The 22,264-nt window shown below is 45.2% G+C and overlaps 1 protein-coding gene across 1 annotated transcript; it reads right to left on the bottom strand.

Annotated features, from left to right (window-relative positions):
* Window positions 1-11,107: 11,107 nt before the first annotated feature.
* Window positions 11,108-13,504, bottom strand: NOG (noggin). The gene has a single exon (XM_069799236.1). It carries the CDS (start codon window positions 12,402-12,404, stop codon window positions 11,733-11,735), a length of 672 nt encoding a protein of 223 aa, XP_069655337.1. The 5' UTR covers window positions 12,405-13,504; the 3' UTR covers window positions 11,108-11,732.
* Window positions 13,505-22,264: the final 8,760 nt, after the last annotated feature.

Raw genomic sequence — 22,264 nt, 5'->3', positions numbered from 1 at the left:
CAAACACTTAAATGGAGCTGGATTCCTCGCTTGCATAAGACTGAATAGCTTGCCTGACACCAGCAAAGCTATGCTGATTTACTGCAGCTATGGATCTGGCATCTGATTTGAGCTGTGAGACAATCTAATTTTTCCATTCCTTGCATCTCTGGTGAATAATTTAAATATATGCTCGGAGCTCACCAAAAATAATACTTTTTCAAAATTTTTGGTGAGCTGAAAAGTAAGAAATACTGGCTCAGAATCACACAAAATGCTCTGTTCAATCTTAAAAAGTTTAATTTTGATTGAGTTGGGATTTTGGCTTACCTAGGTTAAAAAGGAATGGATTTTTGTAACAGAATTGAATGAGGACTTTCAAAATGAAAAAAACATTTTAAATTAAAAAATCAATAGGTATTACTCTGAAAACATCAGAACAAAATATTTTATTTTTTAAAAAAATTGTTTAACGTTTTCAAAACGGGAAAGTGGCCACATTTTTTGGCTGATGTGAATCTGTAAAATGTTACACTGCCACTGAGTCACCATTTTTGCCCCAGAAAAACTGCCAGAATATTTTTCTCAGCTGTACAAGTACATAAATCTATTGACCTCACTAAGACAATTTGCACGAGTAGGGCCAGAAGCATTTACTGTTTTAACAGAACCTAAACTATTCTGAGCAATTTACAGCAGAAATATAGAAGCAGGGACATTTTCTCAAAGGGACCTTCAATCTAGTTTCATTTGCAGTACAATGAAATGAATCCAAAATACTAAGAAGTGGGACAAGGGTTACAGAATAAACTATAGCTCAGTAAGGCTAGAAGGCAGCAAAATCCTTTGAAATAAATAACATATTTGACTCACACATTGCAAGTGCCATCGCAGAAATGATGCTCAAGAGCATCTGAGGCAGGAGAAGATTCAGGGATGATTTGCAATAGGGCTATTTAATACTTGCAGTAGAGCTACTCATGGATTCAGATATATTATTCAGTGCTACCTTAATTTTTTGTAAATTTTTTGTTTTCAAAGGAAATTAGGTTTATTGGACTGTGCTGTGCATCTGTCTACATGCTCTCTCAGTTATGAATATTAAATTCCTAACAATAACAAAATCCAAAAGCGATGTTGGGAAGAGAGATCTAGTAGCTCCCACTGCTAAGGTAAGCTGAAGCATAAGCTCAGATGTTATTAAAAATCAAGGAACTAACAACACAAGGCCTCATCCAGCGGGACAGATGGACAGACCAGGATTCAGGTCATGTCTCTCAGAGTGCTTCCCGGCTTATTCAAAGTTGATGTCACCTGGCTTGCAGTGCACAGGCAAGACAACGCTCCCCAGAAATGGGAGGGTCAGGTTAGTGCTGTCCAGGTTTGGCTCCAGATACATTTGGCAAATGAGCTCCAGAAATTCACTTTCAAGACATAAATCCACAGGAAACCAGGTTTCACATGTTCCATGGCTTAATATATTATAAATATTGCAATTTCCCCTCAGTGTTCAAATTATTGTTTCCAACGAGCAGCACAGCGGGCCACTAGATGCTGCAGTAGTAGCTGTCCCAAACTCGAACATAGGAAGATACCTAGCGCACTTGTAAAATACATATATTGTATTCTTTTCTGAAGGTAAGTCTGCACAGAAAACAGAAGCCTCCTACTGCTGCCAGGTAAAGCTTTCTTCAGGTCAAGTGGTACCAGTCTCTGCACAGACACTAAAGATCCTGCAAGATACTGACAGGGATTATTACACTAGATATTCTACCTATCAGTGAAATAACATTTATGCTCTGCCCCTCAACACTACTGCTTTAGACTATGAAGTGACCAAAGCAGTCCTTTTAATTGCAGACTTTCGCCCTACCTCTAGCAAAACTCCAAAGGCTTTACTGGAAGCTTCTCACGAACTCCTCAAGAGTGGGCAGTATAGATTTAGAATCCATTTATTTTACAGAAAGGGGTGATAAAAAAGCCCATGTTTTGCTTTGTTTTTATAGAAAGCTAAAGAAATTCCACAAAGCTAAACTTGCAAGAGAAAATGTGCAATTCCATAAAACATCTACTATTTGGTCAAAAAATATTTTAATCACAATATTATGACCACCTTCAGGGAAAATATGGTAACAGACAAAGAGAAACTTCAGTGATAGATAATTACTGTGCCAAAGGCAGAAAGATTTTAGGCAACAAGAAATAGAAAAAGAGACTTCTGAAAAGACTTTATTTATTTTATAAGCTGATTAAGATTTTCGATCGGCATAAAATAACTGTATTGAAGTAAATATGTTTGTCCACTACATCTGCAGGGGCTGATGGAGAGCTGAAATGAAGGAGGGAGGGGACTCAACCACTCCTTCAGCATGTGACAGCATCAACCATGCTGGTGGGAGGCAGGAGGAGGGAAAAAATTGAAGACAGGGTCACGCTGCCTTAGCTCTATGTCCCCCATCCTCCCTTTTTCCCTACAAATCCACCCTGGCAGAAGATATGGCTTAGAATCTAATTATTTTGCTTTAGGATTTCTCCTGCCTGTGAGAAACTGTAAGTCCTCTTCTTATTCTCATTACTTCAGAGTGAGCAGATTTGTAAATGGGATTTTCTACAGCTCCTAGGAAAGTTATGTACCTAAATCCCACTTTTTTAAAAACATGCATCTATTAGCTCTTTTTGGAAAAAAAAAAATAAAAAAAATCTTACTATAACCAGTTATAAAATTCACAGTATCAGATACAGACTTAAGTGGTAAGGCTACATCTGCTGTTTTTCACTGTGTGGTGTATTATCATTGTCTCCTACTGAGACCTGTGAATTTCTGCATCCAAAACTCAAACCACAGGGTTTTTTCCCCCATAGGTGTCTGCTTGTTGAACAAGATGCCTAATCTTAGGCACCGAGGCCTGAAAACGTTAACCTTGAAGTCTGTTGGCATCTCTCAGAAGCTTAGGAGTAAGAGGAACCTAGTCTGGCTGTCTGAAAAGTTTCATTCAAATTGCTTTAAATATTTTGTGGATGATTACAGTCTGAACATTTGACTACATGCCACTTCATTAGACTTACTCATTTTTTTGTTCGTACCATAGATGGGAAATTAAAAATGATCTCTTTAAAAAGTCTGATACTTAATTTCCCATAAGATATGAGAGATATTCAGGGCAGTGTCTGGAAAAAAATTAGGATAATAAGGTGTATAAATCTCTGCTTCATTTGAAACAACGCATAAAAGCCAACCCCACATTAATTTTTTTGCTGAAAGAACTTCAATAAGTTTTAAAGTAAGTGTTTCATTTACTGCCACATGCCACACATACATGGCAAACAGTTTATACAAACCACAACACTCAGCTGTTCCTGGTTAGGTAAAGCAGCCCTCCCCTGAACACCCAAGCTGCTCTCGGTTCCCTCGGGACTCTGATACAGGGTGCTGAGCATTTTGACCTCATCCAAGGGAGAACCTACGTACATGTTTTACTTTAATCAGGTGAGCAGTCCTTCTGTGGAGGTGCTCATGAAGCCTAGCTTGAGTACGCGCTTAAGATTTTGTTGGCTCAGACCAGAATGTTCTGCACTTTTGAAGACAGCTTAAGTACAGCATAACTATCCCTGACCTGGTGGTCCAGCCTTAATGCCTTCTTCATGTAGTTCTTAGTGAACTTTATTAGACTTTCCAGTTAACTAGAATACTCCACTGTGTATATACACAACTGTATTGGGTTTGCATGGCAAGGTTTTGGCAGCAGGGGGGCTACAGGGGTGGCTTCTGTGAGAAGCTGCTAGAAGCTTCCCCCATGTCCGACAGAGCCAATGCCAGCCGGCTCCGGGAGGAACCCGCTGCTGGCCAAGGCCGAGCCCATCAACAGCGGTGGTAGCACCTCTGGGATAACAGATTTAAGAAGGGGAAAAAAACCTGCACAACTGCAGCTGGAGAGAGAGAGTGAGAATATGCGAGAGAAACAACCCTGCAGACCCCCAGGTCAGTGAAGAAGGAGGGGAGTAGGTGCTCCAGGTGCCGGAGCAGAGATTCCCCTGCAGCCCGTGGTGGGGAAGACCATGGTGAAGCAGGCTGTCCCCCTGCAGCCCAGGGAGGTCCGCGATGGAGCAGATCTCTACCTGCAGCCTGTGGAGGACCCCACGCCGGAGCAGGTGGATGCCCAAAGGAGGCTGTGACCCCATGGGAAGCCTGCAGTGGAGCAGGCTCCTGGCAGAACCTGTGGATCTGTGGAGAGAGGAGCCCACGCTGGAGCAGGTTTTCTGGCAGGACTTGTGACCTCGCAGGGGACCCACGCTGGAGCAGTTTGTGAAGAACTGTAGCCCGTAGGAGGGACCCATGTTGGAGAAGTTCATGGAGAACTGTCTCCCGTGGGAGGGACTCCATGGTGGAGCAGGGGAAGAGTGAGGAGTCCTCCCGCAGAGGAGGAAGGAGCAGCAGAGACAACGTGTGACGAACTGACCGCAACCCCCATTCCCCGTCCCCCTGCGCTGCTGGGGGGAGGAGGGAGAGAAAATCGGGAGTAAAGTTAAGCCCAGGAAGAAGAGAGCGGTGGGGGAAGGTGTTTTAAGATTTGGTTTTATTTCTCATTATCCTACTCTGATTTGATTGGTAATAAATGAAATTAATTTCTCCATGTCAAGTCTGTTTTGCCCACAATGGTAATTTGTGAGCGATCTCTCCCTGTCCTTATCTCAACCCACAAGCCTTTCACTATATTTTCTCTCCCCTGTCCAGCTGAGGAGGAGAGTGACAGAGCAGCTTTGGGTCAACCCACCACAACAACAGAAGATCCGGATCCAGTAAACTACTTGGTGAAAAGGGACTCTTCACACCCATCTGAAGCCAATAGCCTATGAGCAGATACAACGAGACAGAGGAGATACGTGTTTCTAAGGCCATGAGAAAGATTTCTAATGTAGCCCTGAGACTTAATGTAGGGCTTGATTATAACTAAGACAGTGAGGCTTATTTACAAGACCATCAAGGTTCAAATCAATGACCTAATTTGTTGTGCAAGTGCTACCTACAAAACAAAATTTTATCTACTTATTCCAAAAGGACATGATGAACTTGGAAATCCACTCAATTTTAAAAGATACCATTTCAACTTGTCTTACTGGGCTATGAAGTCCCTCTACTAATTTATGCATGTTTACGATAATATTTATGCAATATTTTTCAGTGTTCTGTAGCTGTATTAAAAAAAAATAGCATTCTGTTGCTGTATGAAAAAAATAGAGTGCCCTTGGAGGAACAAATCTGTGCAAAGGGCAAAATAAAACTGACTAGATATGCAGTATCTCTAAACGTCCAAAGCAAACTAGGAGGGGGAGTGAAGGAAAATTATTTTCTGTCCATTTTTCACGCACAGACAATATTATGAAGTGCTTGGAATACCAGAAGGTTCATTTTGAAACAGAGGAGTGATGTTTACACTGGCTCTTATATAAATATGTATTGGTTTTATGTACTTCTTTTTCCTAATACTTGAAGTTAAAATCAGCTTATTTATTGCTGAGAAAAGGTGCTGGATTTTTTTATTGCACAGGTACAACACAGCAGCTTGGCAAGCATACTCTGAATCACAGCCTGTTCCACCCTTTGTTCAGAGAAATGCGTGTTTGGAGCTGCATGATTGGGGGTCCTATGAAAGGGTAACCTCTAACCTGAGCCCTGGAAAAGTTGCACTGCCTTAACTAAAGCAGACCAACCCAGTGAGCAGAATATATTTGTACTGATAGGCATAAAATGCATTTACTGTAAAGTAATTTGCACCGCACCACACAGTTCAGCAGGCACTTTGGATTAATGCAGCAGAGTATGGCCCTTGCATTTGCTGCATCTTCCTCTGGACCACGCTTTTGCATCCAAGCCAGGTAGTAAGTTGCTGGGTGTAGGTCAAATATAAAGATATTACTATGCCAGAAGGAAAATACTATTAGCGTTGTATCTATACAAGTGACTATACTGGTTATATTCTTCTATATTAACCCCTCCCCCGCAAAAGAACCCCCCCCCCCCCCAACCCTTATTGCTACTAAATCACAAACGCAGATCAAACATCCTCATTCCTGTTTCATTTTTCTCTTTGGATTGAGAATCCTTGCAAGCATGTCAGTTCTGGTGGTGGCTTTGTGATCTGGATCCTGCTTGGTAGGATCTATGCAGAGACCAACAACTCATTCTACACAGCCCACTATGCAGGCATCAGATGACTGTGGCTTTCAGTTACTACCTCTGGATTGAAGCCAGAAGCCTAGCGGTGAAAAGCTCTTTATACCATTACCAATCCCCCGAGCCACCCAGTCCTTCTCCATTGCATACAGGTTTTTAGTGTTGTGCCTTAAGATCTGTTCTGGTTCTGAGTAACGTTCTTTGTGATGGGAGTCTTGCCACTCCCCCTCTCATGAGGGGAGAAAAAAAAACGAGGAGGGAGTGTGAAACCTATTTTCAAACTCTGTTACGATTATCTGATGCAGCTAGTACTCTTCAATTCTCTAAGAGAGAGACTTGAGTCCTGGGGAACGTCTGTCTTAGGTGAAGAGTAGGCTCCAGCCTAGCCAGTGCTGAGATGAGCGTGCCTTCAGTCAGCACCGCTGCCCTTAGCTTGGTGGTGGCTGTTGCACAGGAGCACCCGCACGCTGCCAGAGGCCCTCACAGGGACGGCTGCAAAGCTGTCCAGGATATCTGCAGGCTGACTGGGCCTTAAGTGCACACACAGGTTGGTCTGGTCTTGAGCTTGAGCGTTGGCTCAGAACCATGTGTAATGGTAGCATAAATATACCCCTGGAGAGGGCAGAATGGACGTACAACCAGTGAGCCCCAGATCATCTGTTCTCAGCTGGTTTCCATGTAAACTCTCCACCTAAAGAGTTAAGAGCCGAAATAGTGCCATCCCTGCAGCTCCTGTCCTCCAGTCCAGCAGAGAAAAGTGAGTCACTGTGACGTTATACCCGTGCAGATTTCTCTTCCAGTATCTCTTCTCCCAGACTCTTCAGAAAGCACATCACATAGAGCAGCTGCTTTTCCCCACAGAGAACTAGCTGCAGGAGACTTAACAGTAATACATCGGTACCCAGCCTTCACGAAAGAGGGCTGTAAGCTGCTGATCCTGCAATAACACCTCTAAGGATTTAGAGTCTTTAATGTTGATTGCTGAATATTTCTGTTCCCCTCTGAACCATTCCAACAGTTGTTTCAAGTGAATGTATTCATTCCCTTCCTTTTAACCATTGGAGCTTCTTGCTTGGTCTGGGAGCAAGGAAGAGGGAATGAAAGGGTCTCTTCAAATTTGCTGTAGCTGCTCTCTTAAAAGAGAGCATTGACACAGATTCTGCAGCTCTCGCGTGTAGTAAGACTCCCAGAGGACCTGCACGCACAGAAAGACTGCAGGATCCTTGTGGGCACTCCAGGAAGAGTGTGGCTATTCTCCTCCCCACTGGATGAGAGTATCGTATCTATTCCTAGCATGGATCTACCAGGTGGCAGCATTCCCCTGCCAACATACCTTTGGTTTGGCTTACCTTGAAAGCTATGATGTTATATTATATGATGACGTCATTATATTTATTTCAACTTTCAGTGAAGATTCCTGGCAAATCTCCGAGCTGAAATATCTTTTTTTTAATGGATCCAAGATCCAGCCAACATGGTGCAGATTACATTTATATAACACAACCCAAGTAAGGTGAACTGCTAGGGATTTTTTTAACAGCTGTTGACGTTACTAAATTGAGATTATTTCTCTATTAAAACTATGGAAGAGGAAAAACTTGTCCGGTATTTATACAAACACTACTGCTCTAATTTCTAGCTGTGGTTATTTTTGTGATGACTCCATCATGCACTCATACAATCTCAAGAATTTACCTTTGTGGTAGTATTTTGAAAAGGATAAAATGAATCAAACATATTTTTTCAGTTAAGTACGCATATGAGGACACCACACTTTAATGGGATGTGTAACAAAGTTTTCCCAGTTGGTTCTTTTTCTTCATGCTACCTGGACTAATTTTGAATGAGCTTATTACAAAGATTTGGACCACTTTGGTCTACTTTTTTTGTCCTTTTATCAACTGTGTTACTCTTAGCACTTTCAAATTAGCCTACAACATCACAACTTTCATCGAAAGTCACATGCTTTTCCTGATAAACAGAAGTACAAAACATTTGAGAATGCTACATAAGATACTGTTCTGCACTGGCAAAAATAATGGCTTGGACGCTAAATCAAATACCCTCAAAGAACCCCCCTTGAACACTGGGCCTTAACATTACTAGATTTTGAGTAAACACATGGTGTGAGAGAACAAATTATTCTAGATAAAGACTGTCTACGCTGACAAAGTAGACGAAGTCCTGTACTCCTCATAGGGAACAGCAGCACATAGGTTAAGTGACTGAACTGAGGTTACGCAGTCTATGGGAGAGGTAGAAATGGATTTAAATTTTCAACATTTTGCTTTAAGACACTAAAATTGCAGAAGAAGAAACTGAAGAGTAACTAAAAGCAAACTTTTAACCTTTCCCTTCTTATTTCTTCCCCACAGTGGTCTCTGTGAGGTCTTATGATGCCACTACAAAGATCAGCAAACAAAAATTGGCTGTGTTATGAATTGATTTCAATTTAAAAGAGCCATAATTCAATTTTGCTTTAAAAACATATTACAAAATCTAATATTAAAAGATTTGCATAGAAACATTCATCAGAAAGATATTTTATTTGTTTGGCTTGAAACACTTCCACTACAAGCCAAACATTTCAACGCTAGGGCAGGAGGACCAGAAAGTGAACCTGACCAGAAACAACAGTGAAAACTACTAGTTTATTTTTGCTCTACCAGCTGACAAAATTTAGTTATTTATTTAAAAAAAAATCACGGGCCTTGTGGATGGTGAAACTTGATTTTTTTTAACCCAAAATATTCTTGTAAATTTATTAGTAACAGGGCGTTATTAGTTGAGAAAGCATGTACGTACATATGTCTTACTGATTACAATGACTATCAGATTAAAAATAAGACAGATGCAGTGATAGCTGTTTAGACTATATTAACAACACACTTATTTTACACTCACATGACACTTACACACACATCTCTGCACACAGCAAAATCCAAAATCTTTAAGCAAACAGTCAGAGGTGGTTTCCAGATGAAGCCTCTGTTTGCCCCATTCTTGGATCACAGACAGATAAATCACTGGGTGAGTCCCCTCGCTAAGTAGTGGGAATATAACTTTAGTAAAGTTTGCTAATGGGGCAAAGGACCTTGTATTGTAATCCAGTGACATTTTCAACCTTCGGAGAACTTTTGTTGACATTCCCGAGTCCCTGGCTGCCATCCCAGCATGAAATAGTTTCTGTTCACATAATTCTCGTGTTTACCAGTCATGAAAAACTCTTGCTTTTGGCTTTTTTTTTTTTAAATAAACTTTTTTTTTTGCAAGTGAAACTCTGTCTAAAAAAATATTGGCCCCAGGCATAGAAGGTTTTGCATAAATTCATATGTGATGAATGGCTGATTTTAATGTTATTTGGGTATTTGTCAGAACCTAACAAATATACATGGTAATGGTGGTTCATAAACTTAAACATCTCAATATACCCTTTCTTCTAGAAATAAATTACGTTTGTTTGCCCTGCCTGGAGTCCTAAGGTAGCCGACATTAGGAATATTTTAAATGTGATCATCCATCCAGCATGTCTTTCAGGCGCCACGAAGATTAAACGAAAGAATCATAAGATGAAGGTCTTTAACTTTTAATCCTTTTACAATGAACCCTTAGATAGACATGGGGGCAGGGTGCCTTCTATGTGAGTAATAATGCCTCTGTTCCTCTTCACTAGGTTAATGAATACCCTAAATGTCCCAAGATCTGATTTTCCCCCCCCCCAAACTATTGAAATTAGAAGCGAAGAGACGGGTGGTAAAACGCGCCGAAAGAGTGAGAGAGGGAATGAATATGCATTCGAAGATAGGCGAACTAAACGTTAGAGAAAGCAGGGCTGGGTTGTGTCAATGAAAGACCCGCGGCTTTAATATAATTAGCATAGATTCCCTCAGAGTTTGGGAAAAAAAAAAAAAAGTTTTTTGATTCCAAGATAAATAAGGAAAAGGCTTTCTGCGCTGTCAGGGAGCCTTTGAAGAACACGTGGAAAGTTTGTTTTTGCAGTCGGTATCTACGAGATACTAACCGTCGGGTCTCCCGGCACGTAAAACTCAAATGCTTCGTTAATTGCGACGGGTCCTTACGGAGCCGCGGGACAGTTACGCTCCCCGCCGCCGAGAGCCGAGCGCGGGGGCCGGAGCGGAGCCCCCGCAGGGCTGCTCCGCGCTGGGGGCGGGCAGCGCTGGAGCCGGCGGCCGGGGAAGGGGGGGGGAGCGGCGCCGCGGGCCCCGCGGAAGGCGGGCCGGGGGGGAAGAGGGCGGCTGCGGGACGGCGGGCACCTCCGGGGCTGCGGCGGCCCCGGGGGAGCCCGCTGCTCCCCGCCCTGCCCGGGGGAACGGGGCGGGGGGGGCGGGGGCCGTCCCTGGGCAGCGCAGCCCCGGGGCGGCCCGTCAGCGGAGCGAGATCGGCCGGGGGCTGGCGGGAGCCCAAAGAGTTAACCGGGCTGCGCGGGGGCGACTGCGGCCGGGCAGGGAGGGTGTGCGAGGCTGTCATAGGATCAGGCTAATAACGTGTCTGCGCTGAAAACCCCCAAAGCCCAAGGGTCAAGTTTCAGCAGTGTCCCACCACAATGGTAGGTGTGAAAGACACGTGTCCCGTTGTAAATGAAATGTCAAGCGGTTAAAAAAAAAAAAAAAAATCCCAAACCAGCTGCCACCGAGCGCGCCCTGCCTGCGCGGCAGTGGGTGAGCGGCTCCGCGGGGGGGACAGCGCAGCGCGGGGCCGGCGGGGACCCCCCCCCCCACCCCCGGCCGCTCCTCGCCGGCCCCACACGCGGGGCCGGATCCCCCGGGCACTCCTGTGGTGTAGGTGCCAAAGATTGCCTTCTAAGAGAGTCGTGAGCAGGTTCCCACCCCCCCGCGCCACCACGAAACGTCCTGCTGAGCGTGGAGAACGAGGAGGAGAGAGAAGAAAGCCCCCCCGAAGGTGGCCAAACCAAAAAGCAAACAGAATCCAAACGGCTCGTGTTTTAGTGGTTGACTTTAATTCTGCACTGCACTTTTACTACAAGGATATAAAGAATAAATAGCAGATACTCTTCATTTACATAGGATTAAGTCATTCAAACTGTTCTCTCTATTTACAATAACATTGTGCTCTAGGCGTTTATTCATTTTTATTTTAAATCTAAAGTCCATAAGGAAAAAGAAAAAAACTCACACACACGCTTTCCGAATAATGGAAAATAGCTTTAAAACGTTTTCTTATCAAAAAGTTTGGTTTGTATTTTTTAATCCTTTTATTAAAAAAAAATCAACAAACAAAAAACAAACAACAAAACCCCTACTTCGCCAAAGCGAAGCAACTTCTCTCTGGAATATAAATACCAAAAAAAAAAAAAAAAGATACATTAGCAACGATCAGGGTAATAGTCTTAAAAATACAGTAGACGCTGATTATTTCACGTATAATACTGACCTTTTAATAGTATATTAAAACGGTGCCATATATACACACAATATACATTCTCCTACACGTTACAGTGCATTACAACGTTAACCAGAAAGCAAATGTCTTTTATTTTTGTTGCAGCAAAGGTCCACGTGAGTCCGCTGGAGAAGGGGGCGAGAAAAGGTAAGTGCAAGCCCTAGCAGGAGCACTTGCACTCCGAAATGATGGGGTACTGGATGGGTATCCATGTGCACCTCTGCCCTCCCCGACGCTGGCACCTCCACCTCAGGATCGTTAAATGCACGGACTTGGCAGGTTTGCAAACCATGCCTTCTGGGACCGAACAAGACCTTTTACTGTAGCAGCTGCCCACTTTGACGTACCGGGGCCAAAAGCGGCTGCCGAGATCGTTCCACGTGTATAGGACCGGGCAGAAGGTCTGGGACCAGAGCCACATCTGCAGCTTCCTGCGCAGCTTCTTGCTCAGCCTGTGCTTCTTGCCCGGCTGCAGCCCGTCGTAAAACTCCAGCCCTTTGATTTCGCTGGGCATCGCTCCCGAGGGTCTCTGCCTGAGCAGCAAGTCCAGCTCAGCTAGATCGTCCACTCCGAGCCGGTCCTCGGGCAAGGAAATAGCCATAAAGTTAGGGTCGAAGTGTCCGCCCATGAGGTTCCTTAGCAAGGTCTCGTTAAGATCCTTCTCCTTGGGGTCAAAGATAGGGTCCGGGTGCTCGATTAGATCCACCAAGGGCAAGTTGTCGCTGGGAGCCGGTCGGATGTGCAGATAGTGCTGGCAGGCGCCCTGCTCTAGCCGGAGACCCAGCAGAACCACCAAGGCGTATATAGTCACAAGGCACTGGGAATGATCCATCCTTGGGAGACCGGTGGGGGGGGGAGAGGGGGGCTGGGTTCACCAAACAGCAGGGGAAGAAGGTGCAAGCAAATACATCAGAAAACTTGTACGGGGATATCCAAAATAGCTTGTCTTTAAGGGGGATCACCGCCGCTCCCCGCACCACCAGCAAAGACGGCCCCCTAATAAGCCCGGAGAACAAGCCCCCTGCAAACACTCTCTCTTGCAGGCTTCTCTATAAAATTTCTCCTGGTGGAGCGGCTCCAAAATTCTGCTGCTGCTGCTGCTGCTGCTTCTCTTCACCCTCCCCGGGAAAGGGAGATGCCTCTTTTTGTTGCAAATTCGGCTTGCCGCCGCCGCTCCTCGTCGTCTGCCCGTGCGTGTGGAAGAAGTTGCTGCCGATTCTTCCTCCCCGTTCCTCTCCGCCGTTTGCAAAGCAGCCTCCTCAGCAGCAACAGCAGCCACGCACGTTGGCACCAGTTTGTCTGCTTTGCAAGGACCCAAAGCCTTTAAATTTCCTGCACTTTCAGCTTCATCTCCATGGAAACCACAGACTCTCTTCTAACCCACCCCACCCCCCTTAAAAAAAAAACACACACACACACACACAACGCAACCCCCACTCCCACAAAAGTCCAGGAGAGCGCGGCTTCCCCCTTCCCACCAGCAGACACCCTCTGGTGGGGAAGGCTGAGGCGGGAGCCGCCGCTGCCTCCCCCCGCCTTTCCGCACGCCGCCGCTCACGCGAGCCCGCCGCGCCTCGGGAGATGCTGCTCTCGCCGGGGCGGCCGCCGGCCGGCCCGCCCCGCCGGCCCGCTCCTCCGGCCGCCGGCGACGGCTCCTCGCTCGGCCCGGCCGCCGCGCTCCGCGGCGCCGCTCACCCCATGGGCGCAGCCGGCGCGGCGGCGGAGCGCGGCCTCTCCCGCTCTCGCCCCGCGCAGGAGCGCGGCCCGCCCGCCCGCGGAGGAGCGGCGGCGCGCCCCGCGGCGCGCAGGCTTCCGCGCCGGCTCTCCCGTCGCCTCCCGCGCTCCCCGGCCGCTGGGGGCTGCTCGCCCGGCTCCGCACATGGGCCCGCGATGCACTGCCCGCCGCGCCCGCCTGGCCGCTCGCCCGCCCGCGGCAGACGCCTCCTCTGCCCGCGCCCAGCCGCGGCCCCGGCGCCGCGCGGCAGCCGCCGGCCGCCTTCCCGGGCGGAGCGAGCCCTCTGCTGGCGGCGCCGGGCCGAGGCGGGGGCCGCGGCCGGGGCCGGGGCCGGGGCCGGGGGCCGGCGGCTGCCCGCGGGCGGGCGGCGGGCACGGGGAGAGCGGGAGGCGGCGGAAAGGCCGTCGCGTTTTCGGGGGGTCGGAGGAGCCCCCGGAATCGACTCCCCGCGCCCTGCGGGTGAAGGCGGGAGGAAACAACGGCGTGCAAAAACCTCTGCGGGCTTGGGAGGAGGAGGAGGAGGCGGCTCCTGCGGACAGTGCTCAGACAGACCTCGGAGGCGACCGCCCAGCGAGACCCTCCGCACGGAGCCTGAGGTCCCCCGAGCTCCGCTCCCACGGCGGATCGCTCCCGCAGGCTGCAGGGCTCCGCTGCCATCCTCGCACCGCACACTTAGCATTTTCCTAGGGAGCTCTCTCGGACTTCGCCGTCGGATACACCATTTCCAGTTATGCCCCCAGTCCATACAGAGGAGAGGGAGAGCCTACCTCAATAGCAAACACATAAAACAATGTAAAAAAAGGATACTTAATGCTACTTCCATTGCAGAATTACTGTCTCACAAAGAGCACTCGCAAGGCACGGCGGGCAGCGTGCCGTAAGGGGAGGCAAGCGGTCTATTACGGTTTGAGTAAAATTTCCTGAAGTGCTTGAATCCCATTCCTGCAGGCTGTTTAGGCACTTAGGAGCCTAAGTTTAATGGGACTGAAGCTTAGCCATTCCACCTAAATTATTTATGCATTTGTGTAAATGTTAACCTGCAAATTTAGGTTCATTATGAAAGTAATACGCAGATCGTGTTACCCGGGTTGAGTGTTTTTTCTAAAAACTAACTGTATTTTTTCAACTACTTTCACTCCTTGAGTTAAATTTAAAACAACTCTTATTTTGCTTTATTCCTGAGCATGGAGGGCATTTTATAAAGAACACATAACTGAAATAAAGGACATGGAAAAGATGGAAAACTGACCCTAGCTCTACACTGTAAAAGCAGCCTCCCAGTGACACTTGCTACTATGATGTCAGTTAAGGATCTGCTGGAGTTTTATTAGATATTTTTTTCACCTGCAAGTTTAGGTCTCCACCTTCATCTAGAACCTGATAAACTTTCATCGCTGAAACTTGGCATACAAGTTGTCCCTGGAAGTGAGTGAGAAGCCACACCTCTTATCTTTCAAAATAAAATTCCCCAAAATTCAAGGAGTAGAAGCTTATCAGGAATGGAAGACAGACATTCTGCTGAATTTAGGACTTAAATGGATATGACTGATGCTGACCTGAATATGAGTAGGACATGGAGATGCTAAGGTCTGCACAGAGCCAGTGAGTGAGCACAGACACAAGCTGCTTCTGGCTCAGGTTCTCACTGAGTTCCTGGCCTGTTCACACCACGGTTCCGCTCCTGCCTCCTGGGATTTAGCCTATAGAAGCTGTTCCTCTGTCACTGAGCTGAGCTGGGGAGGGTTTACTCATCCCTCCTTTATTCATACACACTCCATATTTTTGCCCACCTTGCAGGACAAAGTGTTTCTTGACACGCAGGAGCTAAGCCCGCACTTAAAGCTCATCGGCTGATCCACTGGTTCTGGGAAGGGTTGACGTGACTAGTTGCAGGAGGGAGCAGTTGTGAGGATGGCTGACGAATCCTAGCAAGGTGTTAATGGTTTTTTGGGGGTGCCTGTCTGTCTCTTTCTCTCTCTTTCCTCACTGTGTTCCTACCTCCAGCCAGTAAGTCACCTGAGAGTCGCTGCAAATATTTTTGAATTGACTTTTAAACCACCTTGTTTAAACACAAAGGCACAAATAACAATACTAGGTTAAAATAATAGTGTTTCGAACAGAAAGCAAAAATTCAGAAGTTACACCTAATGTCCTGTATTTCTTAATAATAAATTCAGTTTTACTCAACTGGTATTTGAAAACAATTCTTTAACTACCTACTAAGTCTAAAGATAAAGCCTGTAAGGCCTATGTCCTGTCTATTTCATGCCAGCTGTGTGTTTAAGATTCTACATTCAAAACTGTGATCCTAAGCAAGCACTCAAAGACCGCTCTCTCCTGAACTGAGTTACCTGCAGGAGGAAATGTTTTCTGGAATGAGGCTGGTTCAGATGGCCTGCCTCTTTAAGGTACAGAGATTTGTTCTGAGCGGAGCAGGCTGGGGTTCGGTAATTCCTCAAGTGCAGGCGTCTGCCTCGGGTGCACCAGGCTCCTGGCAAGGCCATGAAAGCTCGAGGGATGCAGAAGTGACAGAAGTCACTTGTGGCCCAAGAATTTCTTGGTGGAGTGGCTGATAGCAGGACTGGGGAAGAGCTGCCAGTAACAGCTCTGCCAGAAGCCTCTGGGTCGGAGGGAAAAAAGATTTGGATTCCCATCAAACTGATTTATTTCAGGATTTGCTGAGAACAGCAGTAAATGAAACCTGGAGGTAAAGGGCCTGATCCAGGGTCTGTGTATGATGCCAGCCCTTCCTGGGGTAGGGAGAGAGGCCAGCAGCTCATAGGGGCCTTAGCTGGTCACTCTACTGGCATAAAACAGAGGAGAAAACAACTCCCTTCGCCTCAGCTTTATTGGTTCTGGAGTGCTGTCAGTAGTAAAAATGTGTTTTTTCAGTAGACAAAGCAAATACAACCTTCAAGGCACACAGGAAGCCAATGTGGGTGAGAGTAAGATGCCACTCTGCAGGTCACATCTCTGATGAGGAGAGAAGAGGTATGCAGCCTGCACTGCTCTGCTTATGACTCTGGAGGCACAGCTCTGAAAACACATTATGTAAGGATCTGTTTTCAGGCCACAACAGCAAAGATGCACAGAAAGAATTCAGAATAGAAAGAATTCAGAATAGATTTGTTTCCCATCAAATCTACTAACAGAAAATGGCCTGACCTACTTTCACCCAACCCAGTGCTCAGGGACATCCCACTGAATTCAGCCCACGGTGTCGAATCAGTCTGGTCTATGAGCAATGATCTCAAGCTCGATGCATGCACCACTCTAAAACATGGGGTATCTCACAGAAAGCAATAAAGCACTACAAAACTGGGATGAAGAAGAACTATGCCAGGTGTGCTTGGAAGAGCTGCACCTTCCTTAGGAGGGGAGGCTTCCTTACAACTATTCTTGTTTCCCTTACACTTAAAGATTATTTAAATCATTATCTCATTCATAATCTCATTGCCTTTCGCTTCTTATTTTTAAAATCCATTGGCATGAAACAATGATTGTTTGTTAAAGAAAGGAAAACCAACAACATAACCAAGTGAGTCCTCTGCCCAGCTCTCATGCAAATGTCTCATATGGCTTTGGGCAACACATTTCATAGCTTTGTGCTTTCCTTATTTGTAGAGCAGGAATGCTAATCCTTGCCTCTTTCACAGAGATGTTGGAGCGTTTGATTAGATGCTACCGGTAAATCTGTATCAATGCAGAGGGAAGAGTGCAGTGTTTTACTAAAATTATAGAGGAAAGCTGTGATTGATAGAGCAGACAACTGAATTAAAATCACTTAAATTTTAGTCTTAGGTCTTAGTGAGCTGCTAGACCAGCTCCCTTTTCCTTGGTCACACGCCTAGACATTTTGTAAGGAACTCCTTACGGATTAATTGTCTACCTTTTTTTAAACTGTGAATCCCTGAAGAAATTCTAAAGGAGATGCACAGCTTTCAGACATTTTACATAGTTCATATTTGCCACATGACAATCTACCCAATCTACATTATTAGCTATCAAAGGTCATGTATGACCTCATCCAGGAATCTATGCACCACAGGTAGAAAATTAGTGTTCTACTGCTTTCAAGCTATATTCTTTAGTCTGGAAAGATTCAGGGAGATCTCAAGGTGTCTCAAGGTGCCTCATCCATTTCCCTGCCCCTTTCCTGATTCACAGAAAGGGCCACAGAATAAGGACTGCGTTAACAGACTACACAATATTAGCAGGTGATCAGCTGCTCTGAAAGAAAACAGTTATGAATCACATACTTTGGAAGGTAAACATTTTTTGAGAGAGCGAAGTTCTACTTTGAAATCCCAACAGAATGGAGGCAGGGGAGGATACATTTGGCCAAGATCCTGTATCTGCAGTGATAAATGATGTATAAATAATATATTTTGAAACTAAGCTCTGGGATGAATGTTTTATAGTGGAGTAAATCCTAAAATGACTGATGCATTAAAGCAATGAAAAAAAGCAAAAAAAAAAGAGAGACCCTCCAAATAAAACAAGTTATTTCTTAGTCTTTAAGTACAGCTACACATAGAGATGTATCCATTGCCTTAAAAAAAAAGACAAGCAAAGAAAAGAGAAGGCTATAAAAGAAGAGAAGAAAATCTTGCAACGTCCTTAAAGAATTGCTCTATTTTTCTCATTTCATGTAATTCTTGCTCCTAAAATACTGTGCCTTTTTGATTCTCAGCCCACTCTCCTCTTGCTCCTGCATTTTTCCTAAGGTATAGACTTTTGTCTTTAGAACAGAGCTTGTGCATTCATCTGCTGATAAACTGTTTATCTTAGCTTTTATGAGGGCGCCTTGCTGCAAGCCAGCCAGAGACAGGATCCTGGGTGTTTGTCTTTTTTTTTAAAAGAAGGTCCGGGAAGTGACGGGTATTTATACCTCCCCTTGGCTCTATATATCATGGGAGGTGGAAATCCACTGTCTCTGTTTCTTGCTTTTTCTCTCAGCAGTGTCTTCTGCCGTAAATCTGAATCTCTCAGAACAGAGTTTTCTTGGCTGCAACCCCTCTTGGAGGAATTAGTTTTATTTATTTATTTATTTATTTGCGCAAAATTTGCAACAGAGGAAACCCAAAGTTCTTCTAAATCCTCCCCCTCCTCTACCCCACCTAACCATCCTATTTTTGTGCCAAATACTAACATCTCAGCAGTCAAGAGAAGAGACCAGAGCCGGTTGAGCGTCTCACAGTTTGCAGACCTATTCGTTATGGAGAGAGAGGCCAGTGGGAGAATTGGCAAAGATGAAACAAAAACCAAGGCATTTTTTATGTTAAAAAATGACACTTATATTTACAAGCAATGGCTCCTGACAGGGATCTGAATTTCCACACGGGCAACGTTGTTTATCCAGACAAACTCCCTGTAGCAGCATATATTACATACATACACACATGGCAAGTAGGAATGTATTTATCCTTTTTTTGCCAGCCTGCTTATTAAGATAAACATCTATTGAGATAAACCACATTTTTATTATTCCTTTTTTATAAAACACTAAAGACAACTGAGTGACAGAGATTCAATGAAGTGAAAAATACAGCAACCCCCCAATCAAGCCCTGTGTGCATGTGAGTAATTCATTGATGCCAGCTACTGAATAACCCTGATACATAACATTTCCCACCTCTGATATTTAAAAAGACCCCCTTGCCCTTTTAGCACCAATGGAGCCCTTCAAATGTTTTATTGCTAATTGTCTAATGCTACGTGATGAATGGCTGCTTGACTGAAAATGACAACCCCTTTTCTCTCAACTACTTCATTTTCCTGGCTCCAGTGGGGGTGAAGAGGAAAAAATAAATCCGATTACATCATATTTAGCATGTTGGTTATGAATGAAGGAAAATTAAAGTTATTTTAAAAGTACTTCTGTCAACGAAGTCCTGAGCCCCCAGGTCCCCTGCGCTCAGTAAAAGTTGCCTCAGATGCTGGGGCAAAATGTTCTGAGAGACTTATGCGTTGTGTGGAAGCACAAAATCCAAAAGGCAGGGTCTAATCCTGAACAGGGAGCCAGGGGGAGCAGGATCACAAATATATCTAACCGAGAAACCCTGGACCAAATCTAGAGTGGCTGGACTTTGTGCTCAGAAGAAGTATTTTGGCTACAGGGTAATAAAATCGCAGAATTTAGCCTGATATATAAAATAACTCCTGACTACAGTTTTGCCTCCAGAATAAATGCAGCAGAGGAAGGTAAAAAAATTCAGAACTACTGCTTTATTAGACATTCTTAAAATTTGCTCTGGCTAGAAAATCTGCAAGGATGAAGGAGTTCTAATAACTAGAAAAAGATTAAACTGTGCATCTTTCCCCAGCATTTTGTATTTATCACTTCTTTTCTGCTTCTTATGCTTTATCCCTTTAGGGAATCTGAGCTCTTCAAAAAGAAGTAGACCACAATGATCTGCCAGAGTTGTGTGCATAGCATTATCTTTGCAGCCACTACAAAATGTCACAAAATACAAACTCACAGTGACTGGGCTGGCTGTGAAAAGCTGTATGTTCAATAGGATACTTTTCAAAGAAACTTGTACCTTTAGTGGCAAATGGAACGATTTCCCCTTTCTCTCACAAATGATGAAACAGACACACACACATGGGGGTATGGGATTAATTCAGATACAGAAACAGACACAAAGGAGACTGCTTCCAAACCTGCTCATGTTCACTATGAATCTCTGGGTTGTGTTTCTTTGGCTTGGGAGTTTCAAGTCTTTGCCTATGAAGGCAAAGGGACCCAGGCGAGTAAAATAATGAATCTAGGCTTCCCAGACACAGATCTGACATTTGCTCTCTCCCTCTGACTCAGGCTTTGACTGAGTTCAGGGATTAATTAGGCCATGCAAACGAGTTAGGTTCTCTCTTCTGGCAACCTGGTCACGTAGGGAACCCCCACCCCTCCCCTTCCCCACACTCTCCTTCCTCATAATGAAGCATGACTGTAGTAAAACAAGTCTTTTGATGGTGCCTCTTCTCATCACTTTCAAGACAAACAATGTCTCAGAAGCCCCCCAGCTGCTTTTATTTTTCTTATATCTACAGTTACATCTTGGGTGTGTTTACTCATCCTCATTAAATATGTTGTTCCCCCCCCGCCCTTTTTTTTAATATCCTTCCTTTACTGCAGTTTACACAACACATCAATTACAGGATAGAGTTAAAAGCTTTTAGAGCCATTCTTGGGTATAGAGCAACATCGCACAATACCACCATCTCCAAAAGGGAACTGACACAGGGTATAGCAGGGTATAGTAGGAATGCGAGACAAACAGCCCCACAGCAAACACCTCCACAGCAAAGGAAGAAGTGGTCACAAATTACTACTTTGCTGACAGCAAAGCATCGCTTATGTATAGTAAACTTCCTTTGACAAGCCTGAGTAAGGATTTTGTTGGTTTTTTGGTTTTTTTTTTCATTAAAAAATATTAACAGGTGACTATTGCCCTCCTCCTTTTAATACAGATACTTGGAAAGTCTAAGATGGCACAGTAAGAAGAAACAACCCATCATAGGACTAACAATCAGCTAGACTTTCCTGCATACACCTTGGTCTTAGGATCATTTTCTTTCAAGCAAGATTGAAATAATGACACTTCAATTGAGTATCCTTGCTGTTCAGCATGCCTTTTGAAGCCACATCACCTTTTAAAGTACTTGTTTTTATAATAAACACATCAGCAGTTCAATAAGATGCCAGACACAATGGCATATATTTTAACTATTATTTGGATTTGTTCTCTCTCTCTCTCTATGTGTGTGTGTGCAACTGTGTGTGTATGCATGCATGTGCAATTGTTCCCATGTAGGAACAGCCTTTCCGTTACTCCCATTCTTGATAGAATAATGTGTCTTTGCAACACTGTTCTGTTTTTATTTACAAAAAAATCAAAACCAAACAAAAAAGAGCATTGCCCTGACCACTGTGGAAGTTCCACAACAGTTCTCCATACTTTGAACATGAGGTTTAACTTCTGTAAGCAAAGTGAGCACTTCAACTCAAATATCAGGTATTGAAACAGACCTGGACAAGGGATTCAAAGAAGAGACATGCCTTTGTAACAGAAAAAGAAGCAAAAGGAACACTGCTGCATTTAAAGTGTCTCATGGCAGAAATGGCTTTTTATGCCACTTTCACTTAAGCTCTCCCCACTTTTCTCATCAAAAAAGAAGGTAGGAATAACCTTGCTTTGCAGACCCTAACCTAAGTCACTCTCTCCAGGGGGACAATTCGGCTCCAGCTATCGGAGTCTGCCTATCATCATTCTGTGTTAGATCTCTTAAATAAATAAATAAATAAATAAGCATCCTTCCCCCACCAGCCTGAGGGCCCTTGCGTGCCTAGGCTTAGGCCTTGCCCAGTGGCTTACTGCTGCAGGACCTGAAGGGAGCAGGGCGGGGAGCGAGGTGGGGGCAATCACCCTCCAACACTGGGAACCGTTTGTGAATTACCCTAAGCTTCCCTTAGTCATTATTCCATTAACTGCCTCTTGGTAGATCTGTCAGTAACTAAGCTGGGACTTATTTGTAGAGAATCAGAGGCTATTTGCTGCACTAAGTGAGCCATGAGAGTGAAAGGGTTTGGGATTTATTTGTAATTACAGTCGGGATTTTTTTCTTCTCCTTCTTGCCTGGACCCCACTGGTACTTTCATTCACATTCCCTAAGCTGAAGCTGGCGCCAGGATCACAGGCTGGCCCTGTGTTTATGTCATTGAGACTAGGACAATATTTCAGTGTGGAGCCAGACCGCAGGGATCCACTCTATAAAACCCTCACTAAAAATAGACAGCCGCCCTGCCCCCAGGCCCGCGGACCGCCGGCACCCTGCGTGGAGCACAGCCCTCGGCTGGGCCGAACTCGGCCTTCCCGGCTGGGCCTGCTGGCCCCGCCAGCCCCCCGTCCCATCCCGCGCTTCCCCCCAGTGAGGGGTCCCCCTGAGCTGCCCCT

Source organism: Haliaeetus albicilla, chromosome 12 (genome assembly GCF_947461875.1).
Source record: "Haliaeetus albicilla chromosome 12, bHalAlb1.1, whole genome shotgun sequence".
NCBI classification, from domain to species: domain Eukaryota; kingdom Metazoa; phylum Chordata; class Aves; order Accipitriformes; family Accipitridae; genus Haliaeetus; species Haliaeetus albicilla.
Note: the sequence above shows the minus strand (reverse complement) of the source record. Positions and strands in the feature narration are given on the sequence as shown.